This window comes from Ambystoma mexicanum, chromosome 1p (assembly GCF_040938575.1).
Source record: "Ambystoma mexicanum isolate Mex_15411 chromosome 1p, UKY_AmexF1_1, whole genome shotgun sequence".
NCBI lineage: Eukaryota > Metazoa > Chordata > Amphibia > Caudata > Ambystomatidae > Ambystoma > Ambystoma mexicanum.
Window position 1 is genome coordinate 625,469,078 of NC_090921.1, and position 16,543 is coordinate 625,485,620.

The 16,543-nt window shown below is 44.6% G+C and overlaps 1 protein-coding gene across 1 annotated transcript in view; it reads left to right on the top strand.

Moving 5' to 3' along the window:
* LOC138577245 (fibrillin-2-like) overlaps window positions 1-16,543 on the top strand; it is a 454,244-nt gene that overhangs the window by 279,888 nt on the left and 157,813 nt on the right. Inside the window, exons 15-16 of the mRNA XM_069649613.1 lie at window positions 3,998-4,120; window positions 14,088-14,363. Of these exons, the coding sequence (XP_069505714.1) occupies window positions 3,998-4,120; window positions 14,088-14,363 (399 nt within the window). The remainder of the gene's footprint in view (window positions 1-3,997; window positions 4,121-14,087; window positions 14,364-16,543) is intronic.

The following is a 16,543-nucleotide window of genomic DNA, read 5'->3' on the forward strand; positions in this document are numbered from 1 at the left end:
ATGGAGAAGCAATGCTGCCTTTGTTTTCCAGCTCTCGCCACCTTTTAATTTGACATTTCTCATTGTATTGCCGTTTAATCCATCTGTGGCTGAGCCTTTTTCTAGGTTCCAAGCTATAGCAATGGATCACATTGATTGTTACAGTATTTCAGAAAATGCATGTCGAAAGTCATGATTCCCCCAGCACAGCAATTATAATAGCAACGATGCATGTACTGTTATATATGTGCATTTACATAGCAGAGCGTCCACATCACTGAAACCTTTCATTTACATATAACAGAGACCCCTTAAATCTTTCGCTCATGTCATGGTACTCCTTTCATCTTTTATCCTGACACCTGATTGCATTTATTTAATCCAAAGTGTTTTTAAGTGATGACATATTTTTTGAAATTCTTTGATCAAACATGTATTTTGCACCCAAAGTTCATTATTGTTTTATTAAAGATAACATTTCTACAATAAAAATGATTTAAAAATACTAGTGAATCTTATTTTGAATGGCATTTCGTCTATGAGCCATTCAACAGCTTTTTGTGACCCCTGCTTACTAATTTGGGGAAATAGCTCCTACATGAAAGCCTGCTGCTATAACAGTATTTCAACCATTCGTACTCTAGTGCAATTTCTCTGTGTGGAATCAGACAGACGGGAAGCAGTGTCCTAGCCTTGCAGTCAGCAGAGAGGTTTGACAGAGACTTTATGATATGATATGATATGATATGGTATTTGTAACGCGCCTATACACAAGTGTTTCAAGGCGCGACGAGGCAGGGAGGGAGGGAAACAAGGGGAAGACGGACAAGCGATCCTACTAGGCCAGGTGTCATTCAGATCGCGCAAGTGCAGAGGTAAGGGGAAAAGGAGAAAGTGCAGGGGGAGGAGGTGGGGGGAAAAGTGCAGTACAAGGTAAGTGGCGTAGTGAAATAATAACGATAATAATAAATAAAAAGGGCCAACTAGTGGCAAGTGCGAGGTAAGTGCAGAGCAAGTGCTGAGCAGGGGGCTGTAGGGATACAGTGACAGTCCCACAGTGCAGGGGGAGCCAGGGGGGCAGTGCAAGTGGAGAGTGGCTGGGCCCTGGACCGAGGTCGCTGAGAGTGGCCCAGATGCAGGTTAAGTACAGAATTCAGTGGGGAGTTAAGCAGGTTTAGCAGGGGAGAGGGAGAGAGAAGGCAGAAGCGAAGAGGAAGGTTTTGAGGTGCTTCCGGAACCGGAGATGGTTCTCCTCAAGTTTCAGGGAGGCAGGCAGGCTGTTCCAGAGGGAGGCCCCTGCTGCGGAGAGAGATCTACCCCCAGCGCGTTGCTTCGAGAAGCGGCTGACCATGAGGGAGTTAGAGATGGATGAGCGAAGGGCTCGTGAAGGAAGATATTTAGGAAGAGAGAGTTGAAGGTATTTAGGCCCCAAGCCCCAGAAGGCCTTGTGGACAATGCAGAGGGTTTTGAACTTAATCCTCGCAGCCACTGGGAGCCAGTGAAGAGATTTCAGTCCTGGAGAGATACGGTCCCTGGGCTTGAGGCCAAGGACAAGTCTCGCAGTTCTGTTCTGGATAAGTTGCAGAGGGCGGAGAGTGGAGGCAGGGAGATTAAGATAGAGGCTGTTACAGTAGTCCAGCCTAGAGAGAACCAGGGCTCGGGAGACAGTGAGCTTCTGGGGGAAGGAGAGGAAGGGAAGAATACCTCTGAGGAGGTGCAGCTGGTAGTGTGATTTCTTAGAGACATCAGATATATGAGGAGAGAAGGAGAGTGTGGAGTCGAAGATGACCCCGAGGTTTTTAGCCTTGCATGTAGGGGCAGGAAGGGGGCCAAGGGAGGCCGGCCAGAGAGCTGCAGGGAAGGAGGGAGTGGGTGCGCCGATGAGTAGAATCTCAGTCTTACTGGCGTTAAGGCAGAGGTCATTGGCGGCACACCATTCCTGGATAGCAGACAGACAGTCAGAGATGAGGGAAGGAGAGGAGGAGGCCGAGGGTAGCCTGAAAATGAGCTGGGTATCGTCCGCATAGCACTGGAAGTGGGGGCAGAGGGCGGCGATGCGGTGGGCAAGGAGTGCCAGATACTGGTTGAAAAGCCAGGGAGAGAGGTTGGATCCCTGGGGGACACCACAGGTGGAGAAAAAGATGTCAGAGAGGAAGGAGCCCATTTGGACCTGGGAGGGTCGACCAGAGAGGAAAGAGGTCAGCCATGCCAGAGCCTGACCAGTGATACCCAGGTTATCACGGAGACGGTTGAGCAGGATGGCATGGTTGACAGTGTCAAAGGCAGAGGAGAGATCGAGCAGAATGAGAACACAGGGAGTGTTGGAATCGAGGTTTAGGAGCAGGTCCTCACGGATGTTCAGGAGAGCAGTTTCCGTGCTTCTGGCCGCTCTGAAGCCGGATTGATGGTCATGAAGATTACCCACAGATTCAGCATGGAGGTTAAGCTGGGAGATGGCCAGTTTCTCCAGGAGCTTGCCCAGGAAGGGAGTAATGGAGATTGGGCGATAGTTGGCCGGGCAGGAGGGGTCGGAAGAGGGTTTCTTGAGGAGGGGGTGCACAAGGGAGTGCTTGAGGGGGGATGGGAAGACTCCAGAGGCGAATGAGTGGTTGCAAAAGTCAGCCAGGGCAGGAGCCAGGGAGACGATGTGGTCCTTGATGGTTTTGGAGGAACAGGGGTGAACCTGTTTAGACGAGGCTTTCATAGATCGGACTTGTCTGGAAACCTCGTCAGCAGAAAAAGGTGGAAATGAAGAGAAGGAGGGCGGAGGGGCGGCTGCAAGAGAGCAAGAGGAAGAGCCAGGAAGAGAGGGAGGGAGGAGAGGGGAGGAGAGTGAGGACAGGATATCCTGAGTTTTTGAGATGAAGTGCGAGGCCAGTGCAGTGCAGAGGGCCTGTGAGGGGACAGGAGAGGTAGAGACTGCAGCAGGGTTGGCCAGCTCCTTGCAGATTTTAAAGAGTTCGGCCGAGTTGTTTGATGCCTCAGAGATGCGGGCTTGGATAAGGGCTCTCTTCTTAGTGAGAACGGAGAGCCGGTATTGCCTTTGGAGCAGGCGGCAGGCCAGTTTGTCAGAGGATGAACATGAAGCACGCCATTTCCTCTCTGCCACCCTGCACTTGCGTTTTAGGGTGACGAGATCCGAGTCGTACCAGGAATTACATTTGGCTTTGGGCTTCAGGCGGATTCTCATGACGGGGGCAAGGATGTCGAGAGTATCAGATATAGAGGAATAGAGCATGGAGAGGGCTGTGTCGGGGTGGGAGTCAGCCGAGGGGGGAGGAGGGGGCGAGAAGGTGGCAGCGAAAGCCTCAGCTGACACGCGCTTCATGGGTCGGATGACCGAGAAGGTGGGTGGCAGTGAAGAGGGTGGCTTAGCCTGTGGGGTAGGGAGGGAGAGGTGGGAGGATAGAAGAAAGTGATCACTCCAGGAGAGAGGAGTGGAGAGAGGGAGGGAGAGGGGAAGGTCAGAAGAGATCAGAGCATCAAGAGTGTGCCCTGCAGAGTGAGTAGGACCAGAAGGGAGAATAGAGAGTGAGAGAGAGTTGTTCTGTTTGCTGTCCAGGCATGTGCAGGCGATGAGCTAACTTCCCATGTATGGCTCCAGGCTATTGTTAACACCTTCACTTGCCCTGGTGCCTACATTGCACCTCTGTGATTGGAGATTGAAATCCTTACCTTCCCTATTGAAGCCATTGTTCCTCTTCAGTCATCCCCAAATTAATGGTGCCTCCGAAGGTGCTGCTAATATATTGACTGGCTCCAGGGGTGTTGCTAGGTCTGGAAAAGACCCGGGGCTAAACTGATGTCGGAACCGTTGGGACTGGGGGCTAGCTAGTCTTTTGGCTGTAGCTCCTGAGATTCTATCCGGGGCTACAACCAAAAGATCAGGGGCTATAGCCCCTTAGCCCCCACCTTAGCAACGCCCCTGACTGGCTCTACATCCCCGGAACCTTTATAACACTTCAGAGCTAGTCAGTGAAAGTTCCACATCTGTAACATTTTATAATCTCTCCAACAGATCATGATGAATGTGCCACCACCAACATGTGCTTGAATGGCATGTGCATCAACGAGGATGGCAGCTTCAAGTGCATCTGCAAACCTGGCTTTGTGCTGGCTCCTAACGGGCGCTACTGCGTCGGTGAGTATGACGTTCTTCTTTGTGTGCTGCTCTTTGAGGGTGCATGATGGAGAGAGAGAAAGCGAGAGGGGGGAGCAGGGTGGACTGGCCTTAGGGAACTCTGGAGATTTGCTGGTGGGCCTCTGCACCCTGGGATTCTTTTTTGTGGTAGTTCCAAATTTCCCATAGGAAAAGGCTGGGTTTGCTGAAAGTGTGTAATATGGGGCCACTTTGAAAATGATTTCCAGGGCCTCTTTTGGTTCCCAGTAATTATTTGCAGTGTCTTTCATGGTTCCCAGTCCACCCATGGGAGAGAGAGATAGAGAGAGAGAAGGAGACTGCGAGAGATGAGAAATGGGATTGGAAGGCAATGTTCTTTATACTGGTTAGGATCTACTTTCAGCCTGTATACTCACAATTTCACAAGAATTTCCCCTCAGTGGCTTTTTCTGTCAACAAAGAAAGGATTCTCCCAGCTCTGATGGCAGATGTATAGTGGTCAGGTGACATTTCTTTTATAAATGTTCCAGACTGGTCCACACACCTTCTGTGGGTCTGATGAAGAGTCTGAGCATTTGAAGAAGCAGTTATTAATTTTCCAAGCAGTATTAGTCCATGTCAGACGGGGTAAAAAAAAATAATAAACTCGGGTTCCCACATAAAGTGGCCATATTTTATGAATCTTTACAACTTTTGTTGAAAGCAGTCTACCTGGAGCTGCATTTTTGGTGGAAATGTGCAGCATATGTTCTGTTGCCAGATAGACCAGTCTAGGTCGCGGGAGGATAGCTCAGGGGCAACGTGCTCGTCTTGGAAGCAAGATGACGCGGAGCAACACAGGTTTGATCCTGGTGGCCGTGCTTAGAAACCTGGATATTAAGCACGTTATAAATAACCAAATACATATATATATATATATATATATATATATATATATATATATATATATATATATATATCTGATCGAAATATAATCCAAGGCAGTGGCCTGAGGCTCTTCCGCTGTGTCAAACTACAACTCCCATGATCTCTCACTATTGACTGGGGCAATCTAAACCCAACCTTTAGATTGTTGCCCCACACATTCAAACGTAAAAGGCACTGACGCATTTGCCACATTTCAGGAAAGTGCTATACCTTCTGTGCTAAAACAGACATGGATTACTCATCTCCTCAAGAAACCCACCTTGGATCCTGCTGTTCCCACAAACTATAGACTGATTATGAATTGTCTATTTTTTGTGAAAATTCTTGTTAGGATTGCCACAACACAGATTTGACTATGCATCGTATAACATTTGATGCTAGAGGATCGGCAATCTGGTTTCCACCCCCACAGGAGTCCTGAAACTGCTCAAATACCCTTGTCAACAAGTAATTGACAAAGGTGATACAGTTGTGCAAATGCTGCTAGATGTGTCTCCAGCTTTCGATACATTGGATCACTCCATTCTTCCACAACATATCAATGAAACTATTAAAGTATCCAAGCAAAGTATAAATCGAGTTCGGGAATGTCTGACAAATCGCACATCTAGAGTTCAGTTAGGTGAGTTTGTCTCAGCACATTCTCTCGTGAATTCGGGAATTTCACATGGATCCTGTTTATCCCAATAATTGTTAAATATCTACATAAAAACTTTTCATGATTTTCAGACTGATTTGGCTGCCATATTTCAAACTATGTGCAAGACCCCCAAATCCTTTTCAGACCAAATTTTGAGTATTCTTCCAACATGTTCGGTACACAATTTGTCTTCTCTCGGGTTGAAAAAAGGATGGCTAATAACTGGCTGGGACTTGCACCATGTATATGCTAACATCCCGCTATCACCATTCAGACACTCCTCTCGTTATATGATGTTTCACACAAACCATGTGATCAGATCATGTAATTACTATCTCATGTTGCTGAGACAAATAAAATAGCTCCCATCCATGGAACATTGTGTCCACATTGCCGATTCCATAGTAGGATACAGACCTGATTACTGCAATGCACTATAGGCTGGCACAACTGAATATGCCTTCCAGCGATTACAGGTTTTACCAAAATTAAGCAGCCAACATAGTTAAGGATCCCCCCAGAGATGTCCGTATAATACTGCATCTGTGCAAACTGCATTGGCTCCCTGTTAGCTGTAGTAGAGCTTTATTGCACACTGATGCATATGAGGTATGGAACCAGATTATCTTAAACAGAGATTCAAGCTTCTCACATCCAGTCATCCACAAAAATATGCTACTAGACTTACAATATTCATAAACCCTATTAAAAGATGTAAAGCTCTTGGGAAATCTTGTGCGATCCTCTCTATCAAACTTTGGAATTCCCTTCCTGAATCTAATTTTGCACAAAGAAGTTATATGCCTTTAGATGGAAAGTGAGAACTTTCTTATTCTAATTGCCTACTATCCCCTGCTTTTACTTACTCATTCTTCCTCTTTTTGTTTTTATGGTTAAGTGCTGAAATACCTTGGGTACTAGCACCTATGCCGCCCTCCCCACCACGAATACAATATACATACACGAGGGAGGCAGTTAGCAGGAACTACCCACCTTTCACAATTGCATTTAATAAGCTTTGGTACCTGAACTCACAATTGAAACACTTCCCTTTTGTACATCCGTTTGAAATCCAGATGTATTGATTGGTCTGTTACTGAAAAGATAGTTTCGCAATTTCATGCACCAGAAAAAATGTAAAAATTGCATCAACACACAATGTCGATTTTAATGATAAAAGAAAGCTCAATTAACTATGGCATGTAACATTTCCATTTCCATTTCCTGAGGAAAGAATCAGAGTACAGGAAAGAATGAAAGAAGGAAGGAAATGAGGCTGGGAGGAGGTAAAAGTGGAAGTAATGGGAGGGAAGAAAGAAAGACAAGAAGGAATCCAGGAAGAGAAGGAAGGTAGGAAGAGGAGGGAGGAAGGAAAGAAGAAAGGCAGGAAGGAAGGGAGGAAGAAAGGGAGAGAGGGTTGTGCCAGAAGAAAGGAAGAGAGAGAGGGACGGAGTCTGATAGAGCTTGGAATGAAGGATGGTGATGAGTGAAGAAAGAAAGGAAACAAGGTTAAAAAGGTTCAAAGGAGATTAGAGGAAGATAGAAAGGAAATGAGGTGAAGGAATCGAAGGATGGAAGAAAACGGGAAGGGAGGAATGAATGAAGGAGGGAGATGAGACACCAGAAGAAAGGAAACAAGGGGATGTAGGGAAGGAAGGAAGGAAGGAAGGAAGGAAGGAAGGAAGGAAGGAAGGAAGGAAGGAAGGAAGGAAGGAAGGAAGGAAGGAAGGAAGGAAGGAAGGAAGGAAGGAAGGAAGGAAGGGAGGGAGGGAGGGAGGGAGGGAGGGAGGGAGGGAGGGAGGGAGGGAGGGAGGGAGGGAGGAAGGAAGGAAGGAAGGAAGGAAGGAAGGAAGGAAGGAAGGAAGGAAGGAAGGAAGGAAGGAAGGAAGGAAGGAAGGAAGGAAGGAAGGAAGGAAGGAAGGAAGGAAGGAAGGAAGGAAGGAAGGAAGGAAGGCCGGCCGTAGGGAAGGAGGGAAGAACATTTAAAGGAAGACATTTGTTGAGAGGAAAAAGGGAATCAGATTCGAGGAATGTAAGTAGGAGATAAAAGAAAGGAAAGTGTTATGAGAGGAAAGGCGAGAGTAGAAAAGAGCAAGTAGGAAGTTGAGAATATGAGAGGAAGCAGAAGGAGATAACATGAGGGTAAAGTATGAGAAAAGTTAAAAAGAAAGTTGAGAGAAAGAGAATAAAGAAAGAATGAAATTAACATACATGAAGTAGTCAGGGAATTGAAGCAAGACAGGTCAGATAAAAGGATGGAGAAAGGAAAGAAGTGATAGGGGAAAGGAGGGGCAACCTGAGGGATGAAGCAAGAAAGGATGGAGGGAAGATAGTAATATCAATGCTGGAAGGAATGAGTATAATATCAATGCTGTCCACATTTGCACCAAAAGATCAAAGTGCTCAAATGGGGTTTCATCTAAACCAAATTAAAAGTGGTAATGTTGGTCTTGAAAAATTGATCATTGCATTTTCATATTTTCTCTTTTGTTTACTGGGGTTCTATCCACACACCTCATCATACATCGGTAGCACCATCACAGTGATCAATTATCCATGACCAAACTAACCACTTTTCATTTTGTATATTGAAACCACTGAATACCAACCTTGGCAAACCAGCTTGGTCAAAAGTCCCTTCCACGACAGTGGATCGTTATTATGTGTTATATCATAACAGAGTGTTCAAAATATTCCATAGAATACAGGCTTTTTTATTTGCAAGTGTCCCGATGCTCAAGGAAAGATTATGGTGAACTCAAACCTCTTCATGAATGCATTTGAGTCATTTGGCCTCATTACGAGGAGGGTGGTAGGGGTTAACGGCGCTGGTAAAGGTGCCAGTGCCGCTAACCCTGTACTGCCCTATTACGAGGTCCCCTAGCGGGATTAGCTCTGGACGACTGGTTTTACCAGACGTCCTTTGCTGGTCCTACGAGGGGACAAGCATGCTAACAACGGGCCCGTTATTAACAGGCCCGTTGTTAGCATCATCCCCATTCCCATTGAGCCCTACGGGGTCCAAATGGGAATGGGGATTTATTTTTACCAGGTCCATGGAATGGGCAATTACTGGTCTCCGCCAAGGTCAGCATGACCTGGTAATTGGCCATTTCATGGACCCAGTAAAAATGTATTACTGGCGGCAGTCGTGCCCTTAATAAGGGCACGGCTGCCACCATGGTACTAATGAGGCCCATTGTCTTTTCATAATATTTCACTGTCAGCGTCAACAGAAGTCATTTAAAGCAGTGTCACATTTCTAATCTGCAACCACTCTTTACTAGACCTGTAAGCTACTAACAATTCACACTGAACTAAAGGAACCCGCATCAGGCCAGTGTTCCTGTCTAAGGTTAGGCCTCTGCAACATGTTCACATTATTTTGTACTGTGAAACAATTTGTTTTGAATGTGCTTTGATGTAGATGGCAAGGCACTTGTTGGGAAATATTTCTCTATACTGCACCTTTCCTTCTATTTTTATGGACCCCCAAACTTTTTGCTTTTATTTTTTATGGACCTGTTCTTTTTACAGTGCAGTGAAGCCTTAAGCTTCACTACACTGTATTTGCTCATCTGTTATGGGGAAACAGACATGTCCTTCATGCTGTCAGTGCTGGGAAACATTGTTTCCCTTAGTCTTGCGACTTTGTTACTACTTTTAGTAACTTGTTATCACTTGTGGTAACTTTTTATCATTGTACAATGCATCTTACAATGCAGTACAATGGGGTCCACATTTGTTTTTGCCCTAGACTAACACTCAAATGATTTTTGATTACTCTTGGTGTGCTAAATAGACACGATGGTTGCAGCTGTGACTTTTTACCATTTTTTGTGCTTTTTGTTTGAGCCTTACCGTGTTTTCCACGTTTGGCTACTAACTGTGGCTAGTGTCCAAACATGGCCGTGCCCCAAGGTTTTTCGCTTTTCCTTTGGCCATCTTGTCTTTTAGCCTTCTTCCTGGCCTTTGAGGCCAGGAAAATACTTATATGGACTTCCAGTGTTCGGGAAAGCAGAAGCTTTTGGCAGCCTACTGGAGGGCTATGTGTGTTTGCTGGTAGGATGTTGGCTTGTTGGCTAGGACTGTCTGGTCCTAATGCACAAACTAGTTTTAGTGTGTCTGAGTGGTATGCATGAGTGTTCCCACCAGTGGTCCTGATTGGACCACTGCTGGGGTGTGTGTGTGGCTAGTCCTGCTATTGGTTAGTGGGAGTTTCGGCTCTTACCTGGCTTTTAGAATAAGAAGAGGACCCCTGCACCCATTCGTCAGAGATCCTGGAGTAACCTGAAGGAGCCAAGACTCCTGTCAAACTGTGAGTCCTGTTAAAAGACTGGAGACCCGAATGAAGGGGACCTGAAAAACAACTTCTGCTGCTGTCCTGGTGGAGCCCTGTCTTGCTATTGATCTTCAGCAGTCTTGTGAGGGAACTGTGACCCTTGGAGTGGAGGGAATATCCATTCCTGAAGTCTGCTCGGTACTCTGCGAAGGAGAGCCATCAGAAGTGTCCCGGGACTGTCCTGTGGCTGACCAGCTCTGAGTTTGGTCTTTGGTGCTGCCAACTTCGTCGTTCTGAGTTGAGGCCTGGAACTTGGGGGATCCTCAGCTTGTTCTACAAGACTTACCTCAGCTTAATTTCGGAGTGCTAGCGTCAAAGGGACCTGAGAGGGAAAGTCTGACCATGACAAGTGATGCCCTTTCCATCATCGTGCTGCAGTGACCACCATCCGAAATAGCCTACCTGCATCGAGTCTATTCCTGAGTGGGGTCCTGTATCATGTTTTTCTGCATTCTTCATCTGAGAGTCCTTGCACCAGCGAAAGACACCGACCAGAGATCAGCTCAAACGTGCAACCCCTGTGAATCAAGGACTGAGGTTGACAGCTGGAAAAGCAACCTCAGACCTTCTTCCAAGGCCCCTGACAACTTACGGAAGGACTTTTGAAGTTAGGGTTGATTCCTTGTGGACCGGTAATACATAACACTAATCTGCACTTTCTTTTACAGGAGTTTAATTTGTATTATGCCCTAGTCTAGTGGTTGTATACATGTAATCTACTATTAGTGTTGTGTGATATTTCTACCTGCTAGAAGTCATTTTTCATATTGATATTTGGCTATAAATAAATACCTTTATTTTTATACATATTGTCTAAGTGTAATTTGTGATTTCCATTGAGTGTACTCATTGTGGATCCACCTCGAACTGGTTTGGCTACAGCTCCCCAGAGATGTCCCTGTCACAATATAGGTTGGCCTTCTATGCATCTGTCCACCAGTTCAGGGTATAGAAAATCAGTCCTAACAGCATTCCCCAATGAAGCACTGCATTTCTGTGTGCCAGGGATTGGTCTGTCTTCTCTATCACTGATGACAAAGGAGGCAGGTTGAAATTTGGGTCAGACTTCCCACTGAATCATTTCAGGAATTGCAATGTGTTAGGTAAGGTTTTCATAATTATGATAAATCTTCCTGACCTATGTCAACCCCTGTGCCCTTGGTAATTATGTAACCTTGTACCTAGGTGAGTGGGAAACATATTCCCCTCTCACCTAGTCTTTTACTCTTTTTATGGGTGACCTTTGTGTGTCTCTCCATAGTGTATGTTTGGAATTATAGTTTCCTATAATGTTTGGGCTTAGGCTGGGTTGCCCTTTTGGGCTTCCCTGTTAGTTTCTCTTTATGGTACTTGGGTGAACTACTGTTCCCAATGGATTGTCACACCCCTTTAAATTGTATATAGTGAGCCAGAATACCACACCGTATGTGGACTGCTGGGGGGATACAATGCATCCCCTTACTTACTTACCTGAAGCATTTTTGTTACAATTGCAAGTTTACTTGAATGGTTGGTGGCAGTGGTTTAATCTCAGTGAAGTTTTAGTCGTATTACTCGCAGGCTGTTAAATCAGTCTCAGTAATGCATACAAGGGGAGCCATTTTGCTAAAATTATGGGTTTCTTCTTTTTTGCCATTTCTCATTTGCTTGTTGTTTCTGGGGTCTTCCGCAATGATTCAAGGTGGGAACGACCTCAGTGGAAGTTTTTACTTTGGCATGCATTTTTTGTATTCCACGTCCAGGCTCCAGAGTGTCTGAGCAGGCATTAAACGAGGGGGATAGGGGAGTGGTGTGGGGGACAAAACTCAGCAGCCCTTTTTCTTTCACCTTGCCTTAAAGGAACCCAGTATCAATGGTCCTGATTGGACAGCCAAACCGCCCCTTTCTGTAAACTGCAGGGAGAGATTGCAGAAGTTGTGCTGTAGTTTCTGATAAATACTCCAAACCTGGAAACTGCTGTCAAGTTGACCACTGGAGCTGAAACTAAAGAGGCAGATTAAGAAAAGACATCTGTAGACATTTCCAGCGACCAAAGGGCCTGCTGTGTAACTGAAATATCATGCAACCCTTCCTTATAATCAACCAAGGGGTCCCAAATGTGATGACTCCTACCCAGAGACTGTGAGATCCACTAGCTCAAGAAGATCTGCAATTGGAGCCATCCCACGATGTGCTGCAACCTTGCTGGGCCGCAAACTGCCAAAACCCTTGGACCTTGAATCTGTGTGTGGTGCATGGTCTTCTAAAGTCTGAATCCATCCGAACCTTTCGTGGAATCATGCGTCTGGTGTGCATCCTGTTAGGCTGAGTGGGTGATTCGTGTGGGTGGGAGTTTGCCCCTACCACTTGCCCAGGCCTAATGCTGGAACACATATAGGGAGCCTTCTGGGAAGTATGTGAACACTTTAACTAACTCTGAAAGTGAATACGTACTTGTTTAAGAAGATGTCCTATGGAACGTTGACTTTCCTGCAACTGAACCCTATCTCAAACTGCAGTACTTACGTGCTAAAGAAGTTATTGTGGTAACTTTATCTCTGTGAAAGAAGACATTACAAAGTGTCATTACGTTTATGCTCACTTTTGAGTTGGATTCTGCACCTCTAAAAAGTGTATACATTGCTTTACTAACTTTGAAAGGTGTTTCCCTCCTGAAAAGTAACAAGTACTGTTTTCGTTTTCTTAGCTGAATGAGTGTACAAGCTCACCAATAGGGTTTACTTGCATTGAATAACCTTGTGTCATTCTTAAAATGTATCATTGGGTTTTGCTTTATCTTGTCTGCTTCATACAGATATTAAACAGTCTTAGGGTGTATACATTCCTTTAAGTAGCAGGAGGCTCCTTTAAAAAGTATATAAATCTTACCTTGAATAGCTGCTGCTCTTCTAAACTTGGAACCCTGGGTTGCGCTTCTCTGAATTACTTTGGTGCTATTCTAAAATAGTTTCATAAAGTTCTTACTTGCCTTAGAAACTGTATTCTACAGTTCTTAAAGGTATACAGGGTATGACTAAATATAACTAGCTATTAGATACAAAATAGTTATGTACCAATGGTTCAATTACTAAACTTGATATGATATGATATGATGGGTTATTTATAACGTGCTTAATACCCAGAGGTTTTGCTATTGACCAAATAGCAAAACCTCTGGGTTTAGACCAAACGTACCTTACAGGTCCTGTTAGGGGAGGGGACCAGGGCGCAAATAACGGGCTTGCCATTCGCAAGCCCATTATTTGCGCCCTCCCTGTGGGGGCTGAAATGGGAATGGTGAATGGTTTGTACAATGGGGACTTACTGGTCCCTCCAGGGTCAGAATGGACCGGTAAGTCCCCATTGGACAACACTGGAGGTGGTACCGGTATGGGAGGCAGCCATGGAGCTAATGCCACATGGCTACCACCATACTCGGAATGAGGGCCATTGTGTACATTGTCTTCTTAAAGTGTCATTGAGTTTTGCTTTCACTGCTTTGCTTAGTGCATTCTTAAATAGTTATTAGTGTTCATTATTATCACTTAAGCTATAAGGTCCCTCCAGAAAGTATATGAGTTGAACTGTTTGAGCTCGTAATGTACTACGTAATGTAATGTGCTAGTATCTACCAATAGCAGTAAAGATGAACTCGCAATGGCGACAATTACCTTTCTTAAAACATCTATTCTAGGTTTTCATTTGTCAAAAATATAATTGATTTCTGCAATCTAACTGTGAAGTGTAGAAGATACCTTTAAAATAGTCTACTATTTTGCTATTGTTGTTATATTGCAATTAATTTGTTTTACATTTTGAACAATTGCAATAAAGAGCAATCCCATCTGCCCTAAAATGTTTTGACATGAAGTTCGACTGCGTCTGACTGCTCATGGAACTACAATTTTTAATTAATAACAATTATGTTCGATGATAGCAACTTTATCTTGTTTCCCAATTTCAAGCAAATCTTTTTGTTATTTTAAATAATTTTCAGATTTTGGTAGAACTGTCTTTCTCAATTATATTTTTATGAAGTGTTTTAAAAATAACATGAATAAACAGTAAGTACCAACGATAACCGATCTTTCCAATTTCAGATGTCGATGAATGTCAGACCCCCGGCATCTGCATGAACGGTCGGTGCATAAACTCAGAGGGGTCTTTCCGATGCGAGTGCCTGGGCGGTTTGACGATTGGCATCGACGGCCGCGTCTGTGTGGACACTCACATGCGCAGCACCTGCTATGGGGCCATTAAAAAGGGGTCATGTGCCAGGCCATTTCCTGGGGCTGTTACAAAATCTGAGTGCTGCTGTGCCAGCCCCGATCATGGCTTCGGAGAGCCTTGCAACCCCTGCCCAGCTAAAAACTCAGGTGAGCTGGTCTTTTGCCTCAGCATGCAGTTTTATCAAGTGGAGTGTATTGTTTCCATAATTTCTTTTCTTTTCTGTTCCTTATATTCCTATATTTTTTTGTTTACCAGTTTGTATTTTTTTAACTTCTGGATGGATATAAGTGCATGTTATATCGCGCCAATATTTTGTTCCTACAATTTACTCTGGGAAGTTACTCTCATCAGGGTTTCAAGAATACTCCTAGAACTTCCACATTTGATGGGGTAGCTCTCATCATTTACTGTAAATATTTGCGTTGTTTTCCAGTCTCCATGCAGTTAGCTATCCTCATTCCATCATATTTTGTCTCAGCTAACAGTCACCTGCTAGACTATTCTAAACTGTGCAGATTGCCTATAGCAATTGATCTGGCCCATCTGGATAATTGCATTTTACAGATAATATTGCAAGCATCACAATCCCAGTAAAACTCCAGTGCCTGTATACAGATCATGTGTTGCAGGCCAAAAGCCTTTGCCTCCAATGGAAATTGTCTAATTTTCAGTGCATTACGGAGTATTTAGGGACATGTGTTGAGCATAGTCGTCAGAACCTTTCAGATTTTACACTTTGGTGGATAGTTTTTTTTTTATTTTTAAACCCTTCTTTTTCATTTCTGTAAAAAGGCATTTAACAGAGTGTACAGCCATGAGGCAGTATGAGCGAAAGCACCCGACTGTTGTGAAGTGCATCATTCTAATTAAACTTGCAGTGCATCTCAGGAGGTAAAAATCAGAACAGGAAAGCTGTACAAATTCAGCATCAGTGTGCTTTTACAGTAAAATGACATGAATTTGTCTCCGTCTTATGCAGATGGAACAGTATGGCACTAGATACATTCATAAGCATTAACACCAAACACTGGGACTGTAACAAGAAAAGAAAGACTTTCAGAATGTGTGCCCCGTCACCTGCTGTTTAACGCAGAGTGGTAGGGTAGGCTCAACCATCATTTTTTTCGAGACGGGGGGAGGTAAAACCTACATAGGAATGTGACTCACTCATACGTCATCAAAGGCCTCTTGACCATTTGCACTATGTATGGCGTTGGTGACACATCTCTTAGGGGGGTTTATTGATGAATCACTGTCATAATAGACTTAAACATTGCCTCTATTTCTGTTTTCAATATTTGTTTGAAGGAAACTCATTCTGTTGTTGCCCCTCATCACAACCAGTAGGATCTCAGCTTGGGGTTTCATAAACGAGCATGACCTATACCACAATGTATATCATGGCTCCTCCAACGGAGTGCTTCTCTGCAGGGATGTGCTTTTAATGTTTAAAGATTGAAGATTTATTAGGGGGCCAGTCTGTTAGAAAAGATTTCTCTTTACAGCAACTTTCCCTCCATTTTTATGGACCCCCAAAGATTTTGCTTTTTATTTTTGAATTTGAGCTGAACTGTCTGCTTCACTACACTGGCTTTTGCTAATTTGTCAGCGGGAAACTGACATGTACTTCAGGCTGTCAGTACTGGGAAATATTGTGTCCCTCAGTCTTGTTGCACTGTTGCCACTTATGGTAACTTTTTATGTTATGTTACGTTATGGGGCCAGTGACAGGAGGGTTGGTAGGGGGGTTGTTAGTGGGATTGAGAGAGAGTAGAGCAAGAGAGCTTTGATGTGCTGTCGGCAGCTTCAGTTCAGAGAAACCGGTGCTTGAGCGTTGATGCATTTTATCATTGCACAATGCATCTTATAACGCAGTACAATGAGGTACACATTTTGTTTTGCCATAGACCAACACTCAGGAGAATTTCGGTTACTGTAGGTGTGCCTACGGGACAAGCTGGTGGCAGCAGTTACTTTTTGCTATTTTGTGGTGTAATTTAATTTATCCTTACTGTGTTTACCACGTTTGGCTACCTACTGTGGGTAGTGTCCAAACATGGCCATGCCCGAAGGTTTTTCATTTGTCCCTTGGCCATCTTGTCACTAACCCTTCTTCCTGACCTGTGAGGACAGGAAAATCCTTATATGGACTTCCAGTGCCTGGTAAAGCTAAGGCTTTTTGTGGGCTACTGCAGGGCCAGGTGTGTCTGCTGCCACAAAGTGGGTTGGGACTGTCTAGCCCCAATCCATCCACAAACTGGTTTCTGTGTGTCTGAATGGTATGCATGAACAGTGCCACCAGTGGTCCTTATTGGACCACTGCTGG